We start from the raw sequence: 23,435 nt of genomic DNA, 5'->3' as shown, positions 1-23,435 counted from the left end.
ATATTCGCGGCGAGTAAGCGCAGGGCTACGGATCGGAGCAAACGAAGAGCGGCGGTCATTCAGAGCCCGACCAGCGTGCCGTGCACACTTCCATCTCGGTTCGGTTTCGCGCTCATTTCTCGCGCGAGATCACTGTTAAAACGACGATAAAATAACGAGAAGCAGTATATTCGGCGGTTGTGCTACAATTTAATCAAAGAGCGGAAAAAGAGAGGGAAACAGCGACTTCGGAAGAGGAATTCGCGCCATGGCCGGCGTCTGAGATCGATCCTCCGAGTGCCTAGTGACATAAGGCGCGAATTTTTCTCTCTTTCCAGTTCTCTTCGACCTACATCTCGGTGATCTTGCAACGAGGAGCCGTGAAACAGGTGAGAAGTGACACTACGAGAAACGCAGAATTGTATCACACCACATATACTTCGCACCCCGATGTTGAATGAAAAGTCTCGCGGAATGTCTCGCCATCAGAGAGAATGTTGGACTACAGGATGAGATACGCGGATACGATCGCAAAATTCGCGATATTTAATTGGTGGAATATAAACAAAGATGTGACGTAATACTCGATAGTTCCATGCTCGCAGTATGGCCGTCCTCGAAGGGCGCGTTTTGTAAGGGCGGGTTTCGCTCATGCATGCTAAAATAGAGAGAATTAAGGGGCGACTCTGTTGTCAAATCAGGCGAAGTGATAGATACCATAGACAATGTGTATGTGTATGTGCGAGACACAAAAACTGCGAATAAAAATTCTTTATTAAAAAAATTATTTATTGTAATTATTTCAATAATATATTTAAGTCAGTTATATAAAGTATAAAAAGTCGCATACATCAATTTTTTTTAGTGTCTTCTTCTGAAAGCTTGTTTATCAAGTGTGTTAACAAGAGCACAACACACATACTTATATACATACATATATCATATGTATTGAAAATGAAATTAAATAGCTAGCAATTTTATGCTAATTAAAAGGATGTTATCTAGTTAATTTGATAATAAAATATAAAATATAAATATAAAATATATATAAATTTTGTTATATTTAAATTTTTGGTTTTTTTATATTTAAATTTGATAAAACGAAATACTTTTGAAAACTTTTGAAAATTGTGAGTAACTTTCATTAATATTTTTGCAAGCCGACTTTTGTTTCGATAAACCACGTGTTAACAACGTTATATCGATCGTATATTATAAATAGTGAACTTCGCAGTGGCAGCGTCAAATATTTACGTTATTATATCTTCTACTTGGAAGATAATATGTATAGCGCTTATTATAACACGTAATTAATACTAAATTAAAAATTACATTTTTTTTATTTTAAAGTCTCTGGCAAAATGATGATGATAATTTTATTAATTATTTCCTTTTTTTATAAATATTATATTTTCTATAAATATTAACAAGTTCTTAAATTTAAGAACTTAAAAATTCTTCGAATTACCTTTTCATCTTAAAAGTTTTTAAAATTAAACAAGTTTTTAAGAACAGAGGTACATTTTTTGGTACATTTATTAATTTAAAATATGAAGACGACGGAGAAATAAATTTTAAATTTACGAAACTGTAAATCTCTTAGAAAGTATTTAAAAAATATTTAGAGAGTAAATTATTCACATTGTTATTAAAAATAAGAAAAAAATTTGTCAATTGGAAGTCGGTTAAAGAGCAATGATAAAAACGATGATTAGCGTTTAATGATTTTCTTTAAACAGAATTTCGCAAATTCAAATCTTTGTAACTGACAAAAAATTTATCTATTGTTTGTTTTTTTCACATTCGATTATTTTCGCAATATATTCATGATATCACGAATTCCTTATCAAATAACGAGCATTCTCTTCTATTTGGACGATTCGGTGCAGTTATCTTGCAGCATTATCGCAGAAGCGAAAATTGGGTTCGGAAACCCGGTCGGTGACCCACGTGGCTTATTGATTTTCTCGTCGTTCGCGGCCGCTGCTGTAAACTGGCTCTTACGTTTAAATGTCGCGCGAATATCGCGCACTCGAGTATGCGAGATTCGATGGTACTTGAGAAGCAAGAGCGAACAGGAAGTCTATCGTGCGTTTAATATCGCTTATCAAATCGCGTACAAAGAGAATTGTTTGCTCTCTTGCATTTCATGCCCGTAATTTTTTCTAACAAATTCAACCATCGTCTTGTTTTAAATTTTGTAAAACTTTATCACGATTTTATGATATATAAACATTGTCCAGAATTTCTTTCATAGAGAAAGAGAATATTTAACATTTATTTATATAATTACAAATATCAATAATATTTAATAGTTGTATATAGAGATAGATTTAACCATTTATATTTGATACAATATTTTTCTATTATAATGGCAAAAATTAAAAATTGATTTTTATTATATATAGATATTAACATTTATTAATAGCGAGATAATTCAATTTTTAGTTTTACGCGAGAAACCTGTTTTAACTTTTTAGTTACAATTACATAATATCCAGCAATTTTAAAAACACACTCTACAAATATTTTTAACAATCTCTCTCTTCACCAATAATTATAAAATCGATAAAAGCATCAACATATATTGCTTTAAGTATATTAAAATTTTATTTAGAAACCCTTTCTAATAATAATAAGTTTTTTTTGATGACCTGATAATACTCTCGAAAATGCAAAACACTTATAATTGGTTTCAATAGAAATTTTATGCAAAAATCAAAAGCTGTAAAAATAAAAATTGACTATAATTTGATGAGAGCCAAATTGAGGTTAATTTTTTTGTTTTAAGATGAGTTTATATACTTCTAGGAGAGTTGCAAGAATCGACACACATACAGGGTGTCCTGAAACTACCGCTAGATATTTTAAAGACAAATTCTGTGGCCAATTTAAAAACGTTTTTTTCTCAACGAAAATGTCGAGACACTAATAATTTTCGAAATATAAGTGATTGGAAATAAGGGGTTTTTCGTAAACTAATTAACATAATTAACAATATAATTAACAAAACATTCTTCGATTAATTTTAAATAGAGTTTACTTTAGTTGAGTTTTAATTTAAAGCTTAATTGCAAAGATATATGATGACAAAAATCGGGAACATGCAAAAAATGATGGCCTTCATCAACATTTTCGCTGACGAAAAATCTTCTCTAAATGATCCCAGGAATCTGTCTTTGAAAGATTCATTATGAGTTTTGAGACACTCTGTATATAAACTTTTTTAGACTCTTTACATGAAAATAATATCAGAGATAAATTAATAGGGAACGAGGTGATTCATCATTCTTAAGTTACGATATCGTTATATCATTGTCTTTTATGGGAGACAAATCGATGACATAGGTGTCTTTACTCTTGTGGCAGGTGCCGTTAACTACAGTTCATTTTAGAGCCACGCGCAACCAGACACGGAAGTTTAGGATCGATATAAAGCAATGATGCAACATTTGCGCGACTTTCATGGGCACCATAATACCTCATCGTGAGCTTAGTCAGCACGTGTCAAAATTGCAATCGAAATATTTTGATCTGATGAAACCGCATGATTTTTTATATTTTTGTTCGCGGGAGACTTTATATTTCCTTTCCTACAATGCAATCTAAAATTTTTAAATATAAAATGCGCGAAAAAAACAATCTACTAAAAATACAATAAAAAACACACAGAATATTAAAAATTATGATAAATTAATAATAATTAATATTAATAAAATAAATTAATAAAATTAAAAAAATATATAAAAAGATATAACGACTAGATAATACTACATTGCATTTTACAATTTTTTTAATTTTAATAAATTAGATTATTAAAAGAAAATAACAAGCTATAGCATTCAATAACTGAAAAGTATGTGCGAGGTAAGACGATGGTTTTTGCAGAACGTTGTCTGGTTCAAGCCAACAGGCACATTAGGAACCGGTATTGAAGGAAGGGTCCTAAAATGATGCCTCTAAGACTTGGACAAAAGAACCTTTTCGAACGTTTGTTCGTGAATCCCGTTTGTTTGTGAACCCACACATACACACGAACGAGAAACGGAGCGGGAATTGTCGGCAGATTGTGTATATATACGCGACTTTGATATGTCTCGCGTGTGCGTTTGAACAGCTGAAGCGGTACGAATGTTAACGTAAAAGATTAAGGGGGATTCAGACTAAGGGGTTCTATGATGCATGGAATCATGGGTAGAACTATCGCAATAGAATTATCGTATACAAAACAAAATTGCGCAGTCGGTATTTATATAAGCGAAAATCTTCTCTTCTATAGATGTTGATAAAAAATTATTCGCAGGAAAAAATTATTTTATTACATAAGTATAGGAGGTGATTTTATTTTTAGCGAAACATATCAAAAAGATTAGACAAAAATCACTTTAAATGTCTTATATTTTTTGTCGTGCATCATAATTGCATTATATTTTTCTTCATAATTTACTTTTCATGTTCATGTTTCACGTTTCCATTATCCTAAGAAGATTTTCTGAGCAAAAATGGAACATGCAAAATGTGTTCATGCATGCAAGTTTATTTGCACTGTAATTGACACTCGATATGATACTTGATACTAGATACATATCGCGGGTGAGACGAAACATACGATGTGATTAAAGCCACGTGCTGACCTCGGAGATGAGAATGAATTGTGTTGCCGGCTTAATTCTCATTATTAATATATTAGGATTGCAAATATATTTACTTTAAATAGGATTAGGATGCAAATATATTTACTTTAAAATTAACAAGTATTATCAAGTTTAAATTTATCAATTCTGAAAATAATATTGTATCAAGAAAGCTCTAATTAGCCCTTCCTTTTATTAATTGATTGTTTTATAAACTAATTGATTCACTTTTATTTTAAGGGCAGTTGAATATTTATCTAGTCGTGTATACATAATTTTGTGACATACTTATTTACATTACAATCAAAAAATATGTGTGTGATTCTTATAAATTTATTAATGAATCTTCAGTTCTTTCTCGATTATCTCTCACATTATTTCGCTTATTAATTTTTTATAATCTTATTTTTAGTAAAAAGAGAGAAAATTTGATATATTGAATATATATTGAGAAAGTTAATAATTTGCTTAAACACACAATTTATAACTAGAATGAATGTATCGCGTATATCGAGATAATATATTACGATTTGTTTATATAACATGCTAATTGATGTATTTGCGTACATGGTTTTATTTTAAAAAAAAGATTCCTGGAAATAAAAACTGAAATACATATTCTTAGCTCGCGTACAAATGGGCATTTACGGAAAAAGAAGTTTCGTAATCTTTTTCGCAAACCCGTTATTTTATATGTTTTAGCAATTTAAGCTTATTTTCTGTCACTATATTTCCGTGTGTAAATTTGCACAACGCATTTTTCGCAGCTGCTAGAGTTCGTATAGTTTTTGGTTCGTATAGTTTATTATTTCTTTCGTGAAACAATATCCAATGAAATCTATAAAATATCTGTGAGTATGTCTATCTTAATTGTTAATTGATAAGTGTTAACAATAAATATAATTTCTGGAATACAAAATATATCTAGAATAGACTAAAATATATAAAAATACGTATCAGGACATGTGCATACGTTAGGCCATGAACATAAAATTATATTTAGAATCCTGTGAATATTGACGAAAAAATTTAAGAAAAACATTAAGCGTGATTTTTTGTGATATTTACTTTATGTAAAGTCAGAAAATTAAAAACAAATAATTGTTAAGATAACTATTGATTAATTATTAATGAAATTAAGCTATCTTATCTTACCTCACATAAAGTAAATATTACAAGAAATCACACTGAATGTTTTTCTTAAATCTTTTCAATATTTATTAGGATTCTAATATCACTTTATATTCATGATCTAACGTATGCACGTGTCCTGATATGTCTATATATATATTTATATATATTTTACTTCCTTTTCTGTATTGCATGACACATAAAAGTATAAATAAGTTTTTGTTGCAAATTATAAACCTTTAAACCAGGTTTAAGAATATAACTTATATTTAAAACTGATCAAGTTTTATCTGGATAAATATAATATTTAATAAACACAGTTGGAGCAGAGACAAGAAGAGATTGATAAACATTGGAAATTAAGGTGTGGAAATGATATCATCATAGACTGACACGATAAATGATCACTAAATCAAACATAAAGATAAATATGATATTGATTTTCTCAGCATTTTATTACTAATAAGAGGCAATTAAAAAGCATGAGCTGACATCGAGAACAGATCGGTCACCGTCTCGAAATGTACCAGGTGATTGTAAGGTGTGTCAAGTCGTATGATTGGTCGGGATCACGTCCTCGATAAAGGCCGTGATAGCGTGACGTAGAATCCGAATTAATTCAATCTTCCAAACTCACCTTTCTCGTTAGTCTCACAACTGCAACTCGGCGTCGTAACATTGATTGACTGATCGAATGAGACGGGGCATATGTGTAAATAAATAATAAAGTTGCATCCATAAGGAAGTGCGATACGGTCAATTTCTATTTTTGTAGTGATACAGAGTTACGCAAGATTTGTAAGTAAGAATGATCGATGAATGAATCGTAATAAAAATAATTTTGTTATGTAATAACAAGAAACATTATCAAGAAAATTATAATCATGATTATAATTTTTGCGCACAAGATGATAATGATCTATAATTAATACAACGAAATAATAATAAATATTTTGACACGTAATGATGTCTTATTATACAAAGAATTTTTTTCACAGCTCTCCATTTCTTCTTTATATATCTCCTTCATCGCGTTATTTCATACATATTGCTATTTTCGCAGATTGCACACTTTTTTACGATCATTTAATGACGTGCGAAAGACTAAATGCATTTTAATTAACGGATTAATCGCTCTCCTCTAATCGGTGGGAAAATCTAGTGAATTCTATCGCAGAGCAAACCTGTTGCCGGCAAATGAAAAACATCTGATGCGCGCTAGAAGAATCGCCAGTTTTCTGAAAAATGAGGAGTAAAAGCGTTCTTCCCACGCAAGAATACTTATCCTCCTCGATGTACACCCCCGCAAGGAAAGAGCTTTTTCTCCGAGATAAATCAATGCCGTTAGCTACGATAAGGCGTTCACTTTACACGATTGTTGAATGCATTATTCAAGACAAGAATAAAGAATTCCTCGGGAGAGACTGCCGGTTAAACGCAAAATCACAATTTATACATTCGTTTCGCTTTTCTCGTATTATTTAGAACTGATGAGAAGGAATGCGAAGATATAGAGAATAAAGACAAAGATTTTTTCTGTGCTTTATGGCCGCACTAATATCGTAAATCTCTATCGCATTCTCTTGATTTTACGAAAATCATCTTGTAAAACCTGTTGATTTTCAAATATGATGTTTTAGATACAAATTATATCGACAAATCTTTTTATTTAAATTTTATTTCAAAATTTTTAAATTTTTTTTATTGAAGCAGAATCTTAATTTTTATTTATTAACATTAAAATTTGTTGAGAATCAATTATGTAAAAATTATTTGATATTAAAATAAAAATTAAACAATCGTAACGAATTAAATTTTAACAGTAAAAAAAGAAATTAAATCTTATTTTAAATAAACTAAATGGACTTTATAAAGTACTCGTATAATTTCTAATAATACTTAATTAACAATATAATTATTGTCGAAGCTTTGCATACACGAAATAATTGATTAAAATAAGAGAGTGAATGAGTTCATGAAATATATTACATTAAAAATACATTCTTTTGAAAAAATAACTTTCTCTTAAAAATATTTGCTGTAATAATATTTGCTTTATGGTAAGATCATAAAGCAAATACATGTATGTAAATACATAAAGCATACAAAAAATATTTAAGAAAAAGGAAGAATTCTATAAAAATTTATACTGACTATTGCGTGACTAGATGTAACTGCTTCAATATGATCATCAATTTACTATTCTTGGTGAATTTCAATAACAAAACCACACGAATCAATCACATAGATGCACATATTTCGTGCATATAAATCGTTTTCTTGCATGATCATTTTACTGCATTATATCGAAAAAATTGAGTCGATAAGATACATCGGCATATTTACGCAAGTATAAATATACTGCGATATATTGCGATTATTTCACTATAGCGGTTTTCAAATCGTCCATATATATATCACATACATGTACATGAGTCCATCAACTCGATAAATGTTTCGCCACCGCAGGAAAATAATTGTATGGCGATGAAACGACGCTCACGAAAATGTAATAAAATCTATTATACAAGTCCTTTTATAATCTTATCTTTATCATATATGTTCACTCGTAAATATATATGTAATAATAATATAATAGTTGCGAGTTAATAACAAAAAAAATATATGTATATATGGTCTCTCAATATAAATATTATCACTTTCCTTTATTTTTTTATAGTAAAAGAGCGGAAATTTCCTTAAATTCATTAAATACATTTTATTATCTTATCAAAATGACTGATATATAAAAAAATATAAATAACCAATATAGAAAAATTAACACGAATATCTTGTAATAATGGATTTTCGAATTAATGATAATATAATAAAGATTTAACAAACATTATATGTTCCTTATTATATCATTCGAATTAACAGTTCACTGATACATCCGAAATTAACATTTTGTGCCAAAATTGGTGACAGCAAATAAATTCGTATTTTACATGAAAGTTTTTCTATAAAGGGTTTTTGCGTCGCTAATGACGAATCAAGATCGAAATTTCAAAATTCAAAATGGCAAATCCAATATGGCGAACTAATTTTATTTCATTATGGAGAAGATCAAATTCGATATATTCGCCTTTTTCGAATCTCTTATGATGAATCTATAGACAAAATTGCAAAATATAAACTGGCAGATCCAATATGGCGGTTTCTAGTGATTAACTTTGATATTCAATTATGGAAATATATCACACTCAGTACGTTTTTTGGTCGCAGATAATGGATTAGTTCAAGATATTCTAACTTGAACATATCGAATTTGAATCTTCTCTAATGGAATAAGAAATATAATAATAGAATAACAAAATTAATTCACCATATTAAATCTGCCATTGTGAATTTTAAAATTTCGATCCCAAATTTGTCATCAGCGACCCGATCATACAAATCCGTTGAAAATTGGCAAAGTTATTTATAGTGAACATATATGGGTCATTACCAGTTGTGGCACTTTTTTTTGGCCATATATGGGCCGTTACTAGTGAAGTGGTTAATGACAATATAATAAAGATTTAATAAACATTATATGTTCGTTATTATATCTTTAATTCAACATGGCAATGAGATGAGAAGTTATTAGCGTCCGTTTTGTTTACAGAAAACATCAATTTTATTATAAAAACTAATATTTTTTTTGCAGAAATTTTAAAATAAATTAATACAAAAGAAAAAAAAATATTTGATAAATTAATAGTAAAGAAGTTATTTTATTAATGAATTTTTATTTTAGTAATTATCTTTTGTATTTCAGAAAGAATGTCAAAGTCAGGAAGCATCAAAGATGGTGAGAAAGGTCCTTACGACCCGATTCCCAGCAGCGAAAAGGACAATGACGAGATCAAACTGGAAGCAAAAATGTCGCTTCTCAACGGCGTCACCGTCATTGTCGGTTCTATCATCGGTTCCGGCATTTTTGTCAGTCCTACGGGCGTGCTCAAATACACCGGAAGTGTGAACGCGAGTCTTCTCGTATGGGGGGCATCTGGAATTTACTCCATGGTATTTTTAATTTTTTTCCTTATTATTTGATCAAAAGATAGATTTCTGACCGATTTTCTTGATTAAAGTTATAAAAAATTTATTTATAAGAAATTAATTTATTTCACTATATTAGATATGATATAATCAAAAATTGCAACGGAAAGCAATTGTATTTTTTAAATGCAAAAACTATAATTTATATCGAAAGCACGAATAAATAAATGCAATGGGATTTTACACAGAAGCACAAATATCTTATTTATCTTCTTTATCGGTATACCTAATATTAATTTCTTATCCTTTTCTCTCTTATATTTTTCAATAGATAGGAGCTTACTGCTACGCCGAGCTTGGCTGTATGATAAGGAAATCAGGAGCGGATTATGCGTACATCATGGAGACTTTTGGGCCTTTCCTGGCGTTTGTTAGACTATGGGTTGAGTGTATGATAGTACGTCCTTGCAGCCAGGCCATCGTGGCCTTGACTTTCAGTGTCTACGTCCTCAAACCGCTCTTCCCGGATTGCACGCCACCAGATGATTCTGTAAGAATGCTGGCCGCTTGCTGCATATGTAAGTAGATGACGAAAAATCGTATCTCGATTGAAGCTTCATAGCTCGATGAATCGAACAAACGACTTAAAACAGTACATTCAAAAATTCTGAAACTATTAATTGCTGCGTAGTATAAGACATATAAAAAATAAAATATAAGAGAATTATATTTCTTTAATTTCGCATATAAAGAAAGGGAATTAAAAATTTTAATCTATACTTTATTAAAAAAAAAAAAAATATATATATATATTTTCATAATTTTTAATTTAACAAATATTTAACAATTAATTTAACATATATATATATATATATATATATATATTTATATATTTTATTTAATTATTAATTATATATATATAATTATATATATAAAATTATATATATAATTAATTATATATATATAATTAATAGTAAATATTTATTAAATTAAAAATTATGCATAATTATTTAATATAAAATTAAATTAGTTATCTTCTTTCACATCTAAAAATGGAGAAACATTTATACATTATATTACTTGTTAGCATTTATTAATTACATAAATCAAGTATGATATATGTATATACAGGGTGTCGCAGACCACCCGTATCAGCCGAATATCTCAAAAACTGAACGCGGCAGATAAAAATATTTCAGACAAAAGTTGTATGGCTTGTAGGGGGACATAAGATGGTGCCATTAGTTTGATCTTGAAGAATCACCTGAAGATCACGTAAAGATCACCTCCAACTTTTTAAATAGAATACCCTATATACTTTTGCATATTTTTGTAGTTTGCCTCAAAGCTTTCCAAAACACTATAATAAAATATTTTTTCATTAAGTACTTTTCGAGTTATGAGGCTTAAAATAACATTTTAATTTTACATAAACCATAAAATATCTAGTAAAATATTCATTTTTCGATTATTTTACCTTAATACTTTTATATACAAAATAATGAGAGGAATCAATTGGTGTAAAGAAAACACATAATTGTTTCGAAAAAAAATATATATTTTGCAATTACATATTTTTTCTTAAAGCAACTTTGTGTTTTCTTTACACCAATTGATTCCTCTCATTATTTTGTATAAAAAGTTAAAAGTATTAAGGTAAGATAATAAAAAAATGAATATTTTACTAGATATTTTATGGTTTATGTAAAATTAAAAAATTGTTTCAAGCCTCATAATATGGAAAGTATTCAATGAAAAAATACTTTATTATAGTGTTTTGGAAAGCTCTTGAGGCAAGCTACAAGAATATATATAAAAGTATATAGGGTATCCTATTTAAAAAGTTGGAGGTTACATTTACGTGACCTTCAGGTGACTCTTCAAGATCAAACTAATGGCACCATCTTATGTTCCCCTTCAAGCCATACAACTTTTGTCTGAAATATTTTTGTCTGCCGCGCTCTCTCAGTTTTTGAGATATTCGGCTGATATGGGTGGTCTGCGACACCCTGTATATATATAAACTTTCTCTGAGATTAATGAGTATTAATCGAGATGCTTTGTTAATCACACGATTATACAAGGATTTCATGGTCCGCATGTAAAGAAACACAATGTAACAGCAATTAAGCTTATATCCGCCGAGACATTTATTGTACGCAATTGCAATCAAACAGGACTATCACGATCCTCTATAACGAATAATCGTGATACAATACCAAGACCGAGAGAATTGAACTTCATTGGCTCGCCTACCATCATATACTAACGATTTCAAACGGGCCGACAATGTGACCCGTACGCAGAAAATTCGTCTTTCTCACAGTAATCGTGTCTTGTAGAATATCATTTCCAATGACTTTCGTCTTGATATTTTTCTGAGGTGATAATATGATACGATAAATATTTTAACGTAATCACAACGTAATCACAACGAGTGTTCTTTCTCTCTTTTATTAAATATATAAAAAAGTCATGTTAAAAATAAAAATAATTATAGACCCTGCAGTCCTTCGATTTGTCTCTGGCAAAAGATTTTGTAAGAAATTGAGCGTCTTGTTGCAAGAAAAGCGTTCTTTCTCATGCGGAAAGAAAAATCATTTCTTATCAGAAATATTCTCTTTGCTTGCGCTGCTACTGCACTTGTCTGACTATATATGGAATTCCCAGAGTAGATCGACAATAATCTAACAGCCAGCTTTCCTATGCCATATTTTAACGTTTTGTTTCCTCTGTGCCAATCTTCTAAGAGGATTCAGCTATTCTTTTCTCTTGGCAAACAAGACATAGCTCGTAATTATTAGCCTAATAAGTTACTAATAAGATGGTTAAAAAAAAGTCTTTGTGAGAAATAATCTCCTTTTTAAAAATATAATAATGAAAAAGGGAATATAAAACTAGAGAAATAGAGAAATAAAATTATATTAAATTAAAAATACTTATTGATTTAGGATGTAGAAATTTTCATGATTTTTAAGCAACGGAATTAATAATTTTATAGGAGAAGCACATATTTTTTTATCTAATATATTTACACGATGTAGATTTTTTTAGCAAATAATGAAAAGCAAACATCACGTCAACGTCAAGAATTTAAAAGAATGAAAAACATCTTTAAATTGATATATTTTTTTATTTAATGTTTTGATAGCTCGAGTATTTCGAGTATTTCATCGATGCTTTTTATCGATGTGCCACTATAATAATGTTTTACATTTCCTTTCCATCAATACAAGAAGAAAATTATGGACGATTATACCTGCATCGTGATTTTCAATTTCCATCGATCTATGAAGTTGAAGAAATCGCTGTGCGATTGAATGCCTATGTTAATGACGAAAAAATTCGTTCATGGTCATCGATAGAAATAAATAACTAGCAATCTTGTCACGGGATAGGGCGTATTCTCGTGGAAATTCGAGGGCGCATGCAATTTTTCACGTGCTTTCCGCAATGTAACATTCAATGTATTTGTCGCGTTTTAGCCGAGCTTGATAAAATGCGCACTTTGATAGAGTTATGTACACATATAAAGTGTCCTCAATATATATAAATGTTATCAAGAACAGAAAAAGAGAGAAGAAAATAATATAAGAGAGAAATACAGCAAATATGTAATTATTTAATGTATTAGGATAAAAATTTTTTTAATATATATTGATACACACATTAATATATGAAAATATCAATAAATAATAATAACAATTACTAATAATATTGATCAATGAACTTTTTTAATTAATTATCAGATACGATTGCTTTATATAGGATAGATACGCATTGCGTGTTGCACATGAAAGAAAGTTTATTTTTGGCAAACCCAACTGCAGACAAGGATGTAACCGTAAACAGGCATATCGCCTTCTTGCGGTTTAACTGTATATTTTTTTGCTTCGATATCACTTCTGCGTGCAACGGATCGTTTTACGTAAATGCAACCACATTTCACCCTTTTTTCTCAAGACTATTGATGAAGTACCGTCCCCTTAAATATTTACGCAAAAGATATGATTTCATTCTTTTCCCGTAAAATGTGTGGCAAAAATAATATTTCGAATGTAAAAAAATTATAAAAATTAAATATTAATTAATTTAATAATTCATATCAGTTTTCGAATTAAATATTGTTGTCACAGCGTAGGCATAGTGCGTAAAAATATAGTCCGTTTGTTGAACTATGAAAATCAATTTACGATAACATTAATTAGCATAAGATATTTATGCACGCGTTTCAAGAATTTAATATTATTCATGTTAAGATATAAGCACAATATAGTTTCAAAGTAGACCGTAATGCAAAAAAATCAATAATAATCAAAATTAATTGTGAACGAATACTTCTCCTATCCTACAAGAAACTAGTTTTCCTACCCAACAAGAAACAGATTGCATTTATTTTTAATTCGACGCGAGAAAAATACTGCGAGACGCAAAGCGGCGAATAGTCGTCGGTGACATTTCATAAAACTCATCTGTCATTTGAAATAAGATTTCGCCGTATATAGAGTTCCATTTACTCTTTCCGATAAATCGTTCGAGAAACCGGGAATAGGTTTTGCTGTGAAGGAAAATGAAGCGCGAACGCATTCGATCGATGAGAATGTCATTTGCGAATAAGTGAGTATCGCGTTTGCAATATTAACCAGGATTTATCGGGTCATAAAGAAAATTATAAATTAATAATAGCGATTCCTATTTTTTCAAAATAATTTATTATTTTTTAAAAGAAATTTCTCGATTGATATATTATTTTAATCGTTTAATCAGTATCATATCAAAAACTAAATTTCAAGATAAATGTTTCAAATAAAAAGAAATTTTTCTTCCGATTCACTTATCATTATCGTAATCATTTAATATTGATGATAAAATTTTAAAGTAAATTTTTAAAAAGAAAAATTTTTAATAGAAAAAAATAAATTTTTAATAGAATTGCGAAAAATGTTTCATTAATTCCAATTATTCAATTTGTTTCGCGCGGCTCATTAATTAAACTGGCGATTAAAATATTTACAGAAATATAAAATGCAAATTGTAAAATTCTGCCATGCATATTTATGCAAGATGTATTCGATTTAATTTTGTTTTTATTATATGAATCAATAGCGATCCGTTTCATTTCTATTCTACAAGTGATAGAGATCAACGACCAAGGCGCTTACGAGCGAATCCTCATTTTTTCGTACCGGATACAATGCGATCGGCGTTGCATTTCGTGAACTAATTATTATTTTAGTTATTATGATCAATAAACCACAGATTACACAGATTATGAAGCTTTCTGGAGCTTTTATATAATCGTTATTTTTTAATTAATATTGATTTAAATCTGTATTAAAAATGTTTCAATCTTAAGAGAAACTGCTTAAACGGCTTTTATACTTTATTTGAAAAGAACTCAGTTATGTACATATGAGATGTATACATTATCCGATACGTGATCACATGGATGGTCATGCGACACATGAACGAGTGGAAAGTGACGATCGACAGAGACCGACTGAAAATGTCGATGCGAGACGCGCGTGAAGTCCCGCTAGTCAAAAGCCCGATGGCAATCACGCCTCATTGTGAACAAATGTAATTTAATAACGTGACAATTGGCCACAACAGCATAATTCGCCGGTAGGGGGGAAATGACGCGAAAAGGAAGGATAAAACGAGTGAACGAAAAGAGAAAGAAAAGGAGAAGGAGAGACCCCTGAGGAAGGCACGCAAAGGGGAAAGGGCATGGAGTCTCGGAAAGTCTCGCGATATTTCTGTAAGATGTTGCATCAGTCTCTCTACTTCTCTTTCTATCTCTTTCTACTTCTATCTATCTCGATTTTTTCTTTCTTTTCGTTACTACCAAGGACGTTCTTTAGTTACGCCATGGCGTCAAAGATCAATCAGAATTTTTTTCTATTACAAAAAATTTTTATCTAATGTCAATATCTAAACAAATACTGAAAGAAAACGTAATGACAGGAAATAAAACATCCAATTTATCTTATTAAAGAGCTTCTGTAAAAATATAATATTAATATCAAAAATTTCTAAAATATTATATTGGATTATTATATTTTTTCTAACGCAATTTTATTAATTCCGTTGTAATCATCCTGATCGATTTTCTTTTTGGAATGAGAGTTATTTATTTTTCACTTAATGTTTTGCTGTCATTATCATGCTAATAGAAAATAACGATCAATGAAAACGTACATAGAACACTGCACATTGTAGGTGTGCCTCCAACAATTATCCTGTTAAAATACTATGGCTTCACATGACTGTAAAGCAAATTACATTTTTTTCTATTTTACTATTGATGTAAAGTTACACATATATTAAAGTTGTTAAGATTTATTAAAAAAACATTATCGTGACAATTTTCATTTTTGTAAAATCCTCAATGGAATCAAAATTATCAACTATCGCAAATCATAAATTTTCCTCGTAAATTACGGAAACATTTTTCTCCAAGAAATCGATAAAACGACGTGTTTCTACCCTTTTTGTCCTAATGACTAGATTATTGAATTGGTGCCAGTTAGTCTGAAATCGCGCATGCAACCGGTTCCATTGAAGTCGGCATGTTAGAAGACTATAACGGACTTTAATTATCATAAAATTATGGTAGAATGTCGAGACACATTTCAAAGTAAAACAACACACATGGGATCACAGGTGGGACCAAGTGGCACGTGCGACTGTGCATTAATTAATTAGAATGACTTGATATCATTCATGCGAATCGTAATGGATAAAAATATTACAACTGTAGTTGATGTAATATATTACCAAGTTAAAAAAATAATTTAAATTAATTTGTTTTCATCAATTACAAGAAATCACAAATCTTTTAAATTTTTATAAAAATAATTTGAATTTATCTTTTTTATCAATTACAAAAACAATCGCAAATCTGCCAGATTTTTATAAAAAAAAATTTATATATACATTCTAATTGCATGATTATTAACAACGTTATTCACATTGATGTTGCAGGTATTCTCGCTTTCATAAATTGCTGGGACGTCAAATGGGCGACGAGAGTGCAGGATATTTTCACATATGCAAAACTGTTCGCGCTTTTTATTATAATCTTCACGGGAGCCTATCAGCTTTGCACTGGTAAGTTTTACTGTCGAATATCTTAAATTGTCATATCGACAAACAAAAGAAAATTTCGCTAGGTTTAACCGAGTATACAAATTCGAAAAAATAGAGAAGTGCAGAAAGAAAAAAATATGTAAAAAAACTATACATCTAAATATTAATATAAAAAAATAAGAAAAAATATGGATATAAAAAAATATTCTTCAACAAAAATATATATACATATATAATACACGAAATAAAAATTAAAAATAATATAATACATAAAACTTTTTACACTTTCAAAAGCTATAATTTAGAATAGAATGTTATATCTATTTTCATATTACAAAATATTCTTACAAAGAGAGAAAATAATATTTTTGTTAATCTGGTATCTCCGAAGTGGTACATGCGGCAATTTAATTATACAAAACGGATAAGCTTGCTTAGACGTGGTTAAGGGTTAATGACACCGATGTAAAAGAGAACGATCGCGTGCAGCTTCTATGCGGCTTCCAACAATCTCGACCAACATTCATCGGCACCGCGTGATTGCACCCTATCTCTTTTTGTACCATAACTTTTTTTATTCCGTATAACACGAACGATTTCACAAAACGTGACACCAAAGTTTTCATGTACCGTCATTCAAGTAAAAAGAACCGATCTTGCATCAGAAGACTTTCTCTCTGAATTCAATCGATCGTTCGATTTTATTCAATACATCAACCGTATTTTTTGTCATTCCTTTCTACTTGCCGTGTCACAGCATTGGATTGTATTGAAAGATAAAATTACGAAAGACATAAAAGAGAACTAGGAAACGAATCTTTCTATTGTCGCAGTAATATCGCAAAAAAATCAATCGTAAAGAAAAAAGTTTAAGATAATTTAAGATAAAGTCAAAATTCAAAATAAAGCCAAAATTTAAAAAAATATTTTGAAAATATTTTGAAAATAAAACAAATTAAATGTGAATTTAAAAAATTGAATATTCTCTGATCAATTTTGCAAAGAAATTTTTTAAATCTCTTGCGAAAAAGATACTTTCAATTTATGTTTGAAATGAATCAATATCTCAAATCGCTCGAGAAACAAAACTTTGTTGTCCGTTTATATGAGTGAAAATGGAGAAGAAGAGAATCGACCGTCCAACCGGAAGTTAAACGTCTTTTCAGCATTGCACATTGTGCCGGACGAGACAATTTACCCAATCAAAAAGGTGGGTTAAATACGCAAGCGATGCGACGTATAGTCAGTGTGCATGCAAGGAATAACTTAAATTAGGCTATTCAGCGAACCAAATGGTTCCTTGACCGCAGTGTGTATACGATAATCATCTCGATTCTGATGAAACATTTCATCGATCTTGCGTAAAATTGTGCATTCGTCTTGAAGTAAATATTTCGTTCAAAGCTCTTTCTAAAAAAACGTTGATTAATAAAAGAGATTAATAAAATAAAGAAATAAAATGTTAGTAAAACATTTTATCAAGACAAAAATAGATTCTTGATAATAATCGAATATTATAGTCGTTTGTATTTTTTTATGCAAAGTAAAAATAAATTAAATTAAATAGTAAAGAAAAAATATTACAAAAAATATATTGATACTGAAAATATTAATACAGAAATATTGAAAGTTATAATTATCGCGTTTTACGTCCTAATTAATGAAACAATAATTTATATCGGCGATATCCTCTCAGGCATTTCCTTTTCTTAGGACACACGCAGTATTTCACGTTCGAGAACACAAACACGGAAGTCACATCTATAGCCCTTAGCTTTTATTCAGGCTTGTTCGCTTACAATGGCTGGAACTACTTGAACTTCATAATTGAGGAATTAAAGGATCCCGTTAGGTGAGAGAATATCGCGCAGGAAATTAATACGCAAAGCAAATTATAATTAAACAATAACCTAGATATAATAATTATTACGAAATCAATATATAATCGTGTATCTATTTAGAAATCTACCGAAGGCAATTGGCATTTCGTGTGCTCTGGTTACGGTTGTCTACGTCTTCACGAACATGGCCTTCTATACGACGCTGAGCCCCGTCGAAGTGCTCGGCAGCGAAGCTGTGGCAGTGGTAATTAATCGCAAATATACTTTTCTAAATTTGAGACGGAATCTCTTAACTTTCGTCGAAAGAAATAAAATATCATGTGGGAAACTAGATTTTACTTTTTAATTATAATAATTCATTCATCTATTATATATTTTAATCATCACATTATATCATATATAATTTCTTTCTTTTTTTAAAGAAGTAATATTTCTGTCTTTTTTTATATTGATTATTTATTTGCTCTATTTACATTATTATCATATACTTTATATGGATCGATATAATTTTTTTCAAATAATTCTTTTATTCAAAATTTCTGAACTGCCTTTGTTATTCGCAGGCATACGCAAACAGATTGTTCGGTGTAATGGCATGGATAATACCAGTTTTTGTGGCTCTATCTACGTTCGGTGCGGTCAATGGTATTTTACTCACGTCCTCACGACTCTTTTATGCGGGTGCTTGCGAAGGTCAGATGCCGGAGATATTGACGATGATCCAAATTTCCAGGCTGACGCCCACTCCTGCCGTACTGTGCATGGTAAAGATCGCTTTTTTTCTAATCCATAAATATCATCTTTCCTCTTCGTCCTTTGAGATGGCTAAACTTGCTAATTATAAGATATAAATCGATCGAAGACCGGGATAGTAATTACGCCGATCGTATTATGTTGATAACATATTAATAATATAATTTTTTTTAATAATATGTAGACAACAATGTTACATAATATGATGGAAATTTTTGTGTTGGTAGATAAGAAAAATCACTTTTCAAGGAACTTAGTGAGAAAAGTGTTAATCCTTGTTGAAAATTATGTCATTAATTTTTATTAATACATCAGATCTTTTGATTCTTCTTTATATCTTAAGATTATAAAACAACGTAAATTTCATGTCGCAAAAATTTTCGTGTCTGTGTAAATCACAAGAAAACCTTCTCGTATTGACCAACATGATTGCTTCCAGAGTTGACAAATAAAAAAACAATGTAACTAGTAGTAGATTGATTCGAACCTGTTGCTATATGGTTAAACCAATTCTATCAGAATTCAAGATAGCGACAGACATCGCACAGACCTCAAACAGCATTAATTGAAAACTCATTCGAAATCTTTTCTAGGCACTACTCTCTATGCTGTATTTATGCTCTTCCAACATTTCCGCTCTCATCAATTACGTCGGCTTCGCCACTTGGGTAAGTACAATAAATTTTGTTGAACATTCTGCTCTATCTTTTAGAAAATAGTGCACATATAAAATTTCAACAAATAATTTCGAAAATATGGCTATCTTATTGATCATAGAATTTGTACGTTTGAATTTTATTGCTTCATAAATGTTAATGCGAAGCAGCAGGTCGATCTTTCCCATTCGTTGCAAAATATTTAATGACATTTCGTCACGAAAGTCTTCCAGTGTGCATCATTACGGTCGCATAATCATCATCACGAGTTTGTTTATCTATTTGCTGCAAAACATTAGCTTGATCGAACTAATAATAATTTTCCAATTAGCTGCTGTTAACATAGCACTCGGAGTAATTGGCTTTGACTCATCGTCAAAATGGCATCTTATTGTGTATACAAACTTCTCTATTAAAAAATAACTGCTTTATAACGCCGGATCGATACAAATTGGCAGATGGATATATTTCGTAACAATTCTCTTACTATATCAATTGTTGCGCAATGTACTTTTTTTTAATAATTTTCTTATGCATGTATTTTTATTTTGAATATAAACTTTTATCTTTAATCTCGAGACATATATTTAGATTAATAAATTTAATACATTTAGAGTAATAAATTTTTTAATTTAAAAAAAACGTTACATTTGATTCTTATAAAGAATTATTATTATCATTATCATTCTTAAATATTTAATTGCGAAATATATTGAATATTTAATTAGTTATATTTCAAGAAGTTTGATCTTTTTATCAACGAAATCATGACATTTTTTTAATTAATAGTTTAAACCATTTATATTTTTTCAGTCTCTGAGATTTTCAATTTAAATAAATAATTATTTATTTGATTTATAGTTGAGTATAGGCGTATCTGTGCTTTGCCTTCCATGGCTCAGATGGAGTCAGCCGAATTTGCAGAGGCCAATTAAGGTGAACCTCATCTTTCCGGTCTTCTATATCTTAGCTACCCTCTTCGTTACCATAGTTCCGATGTATGCCAGTCCCCGTGAAACAGGTAAAGTTTCATCATCGACGAATCGTTTCGTAATTGTATCATAAGAAACATCTCCCGAAAATTTTCTATCTTTCAGGATACGGTTGTTTGATGATACTTTCCTCAGTACCTGTCTATTTCGTATTCGTCGCGTGGAAGAACAAACCGAAATTCTTCCAAAGAGTAGTTGGTGAGTCCAATAAACATAATATGATTGCACGATATATCATTTGTAGGAATACATTGAATTAATTGATATGTCGGACGTAATAACAGATAACGTGATATTCAATAGAAATTTTCAGTTTTTGGGAACTATAATAAATATTAGATAATTTTCTTTGCTGTAGTTCTGTGAGAGATGTTAAAAGAATAAAACTAGAAAAAAATAGAAGGAGGGAAAATATCGTATTGGTCATTATGTCGCTCTTGTTCTCGTTGATTAAATATTTTAGAAGAACATTTTCTTTGTAGAATTTAAGCAATATTTCATCGAGTTTGCGATTTTGCAATTTTTCATTTTTTCCTACGTTTCTGTTTAATTAATTTATTCCCGCAGGGATCATCACCAAAACTTTGCAGAAGCTAATGATAGTCGTGGGGCCACAAAAGACAAAGGTTCAAAACACGCTGTAACATAATTTTACTCTTATCATGTGTCACGCATGTTTAGCACTCATCTATTTTCGTTGCTTCGTGCTTTTCATCTTACCCAATAGAAACGCTTTTTCTCTCGTCTTTTTAAATCATTTTCAATACATCATGCATGACTTAATCATGATTTTTTTCTCTTTCTATGCATCTATATTGCATCTATATTTTATTGCACAATATTTGTATATCCACCGTTGCGTTCTTCCCTTTTCCTTTAAATATTAAAAAAAAAACTTTTCGAGAAATATATTTGCTTGCGATCTATTCATTCCGCTTTTCATTTTCTTCAGTTTAGAATATGACTTAATTTTTTAAGATATCGCTGCACAATTGCAACATTCTTATCCAATCGGAAAATTCGTTGGTTAAAACATAACATTTCATGTATATAATATTTTCCTGAATTTTTAAAAATAAATTCTGAGTAATTTAAAAATAATAAAATAAAATTTTTTTGTCAAAGTTAATATTTTTCAAATACTATCGAATTCTTAAAAATATTTTTTTTGTTTTTGTCGGAAATGCTTCTATAAACTCAATCAAATCATTCTTAACATTTATGTTTCTCTCGAATCAGAGAAAGATATTGCTTTTCAAAATATTTTCACGAATCAACATGAAAACGGCATCAGTTTTATTTGAGAGAAACGCCGTTTTATAGTCAATTATGTAAACGTCATCACTTTCGTCTGAGTTGATTAGGACATTGTTGAGATTTTATTTCACACATCTCACACACACAACATCACAAACACACCAACATGTATACTAAATCAAATCTCTCTCAAAGTTTTAACAATTTAAATATCGAGCAAACTAACAACAGATCGCACTACCGATTAACTAATTCCTTTGTTAAAATCGCATTTGCATCCGAAGACTTTGGATCACCGTCGGATGTTTGTAATGTATCATCCTCGTCTTGTTTCAGTAATAATAACGAAGTGGCTGCAAAAGATAATGCTGGTGGTCGGCAAATCGAAACCCGCTCAGGTGTAATCAGTCAAGACGAGCCGAATCGAGATCGGAAGGATGATGACGAGCTCTCTTTGAAACAAAAACTCGGCGAGGATTTTCGTCGATCTTTGAACCGCAATCGGTGACGATATCGGTTCAACAGATCGATTATATTTTTCTCTTGACTCTTTAAGGATAAAAGAACGGCGTCTTAGGCAACAAGAGACAGCCATATTGTGTCAGGGCGCCGAAAGGATAGGAAAATGTCAAAATCTCACGCGCAAGAAAAGAAGCGCAGCTCGTTTAAATCTGGATCTCATCGTTGGCGGATTCCCATCAGGATCCGCCTGCTCGATTACAAAGTTTTGAAATAAGGCTGTTGTCTCTCGTTCCACGGTGAAGAGATATACGCGATAATACGACATTGCACGCTTTTAAATTAAATATTTTTGCTTGAGAGCTTGCAATGAGAGGAATTTCGAGCTTTTATATAAAGATAAGTTAATTAAATAATCTTAATATCATCATTAAATTGTATTGTTGATATGGGAGAGATAATTACGATATAGAGTGACATAAATATTACTTTTATAAGCAACAGATAACATTCAATTATTCGAGTAACGAAATAAGATAATTATAAAGGAGAAAAATGAAAAAATTGATTATTCAGATACTTTTGAAATATGTGACAACATAATTGATCCTTCGCGTTAGATATCAATGTCATGTTATTAGTAAAAATGATAAAAAT

General features: G+C 30.2%; 1 protein-coding gene across 2 annotated transcripts; it reads left to right on the top strand.

Annotated features, from left to right (window-relative positions):
- On the top strand, positions 1-23,435 carry LOC105252843 (large neutral amino acids transporter small subunit 1). Of its 2 annotated transcripts, XM_011260443.3 has the most exons (12): positions 2-368; positions 9,505-9,752; positions 10,060-10,306; positions 16,716-16,841; positions 18,534-18,672; positions 18,782-18,905; positions 19,225-19,425; positions 20,008-20,082; positions 20,932-21,091; positions 21,168-21,260; positions 21,630-21,688; positions 22,656-22,680. In XM_011260443.3, exons 2-12 carry the CDS (start codon positions 9,510-9,512, stop codon positions 22,656-22,658), a joined length of 1,470 nt encoding a protein of 489 aa, XP_011258745.2. In that variant the 5' UTR covers positions 2-368; positions 9,505-9,509; the 3' UTR covers positions 22,659-22,680. The 2 variants fall into 2 exon arrangements, with proteins under 2 accessions (XP_011258746.2, XP_011258745.2); XM_011260444.3 differs by lacking the exon at positions 21,630-21,688 and having other exon boundaries at positions 1-368; positions 22,656-23,435.

The sequence above is a fragment of the Camponotus floridanus genome, unplaced genomic scaffold (assembly GCF_003227725.1).
Source record: "Camponotus floridanus strain SB8 unplaced genomic scaffold, Cflo_v7.5 scaffold1, whole genome shotgun sequence".
NCBI lineage: Eukaryota > Metazoa > Arthropoda > Insecta > Hymenoptera > Formicidae > Camponotus > Camponotus floridanus.
Note: the sequence above shows the minus strand (reverse complement) of the source record. Positions and strands in the feature narration are given on the sequence as shown.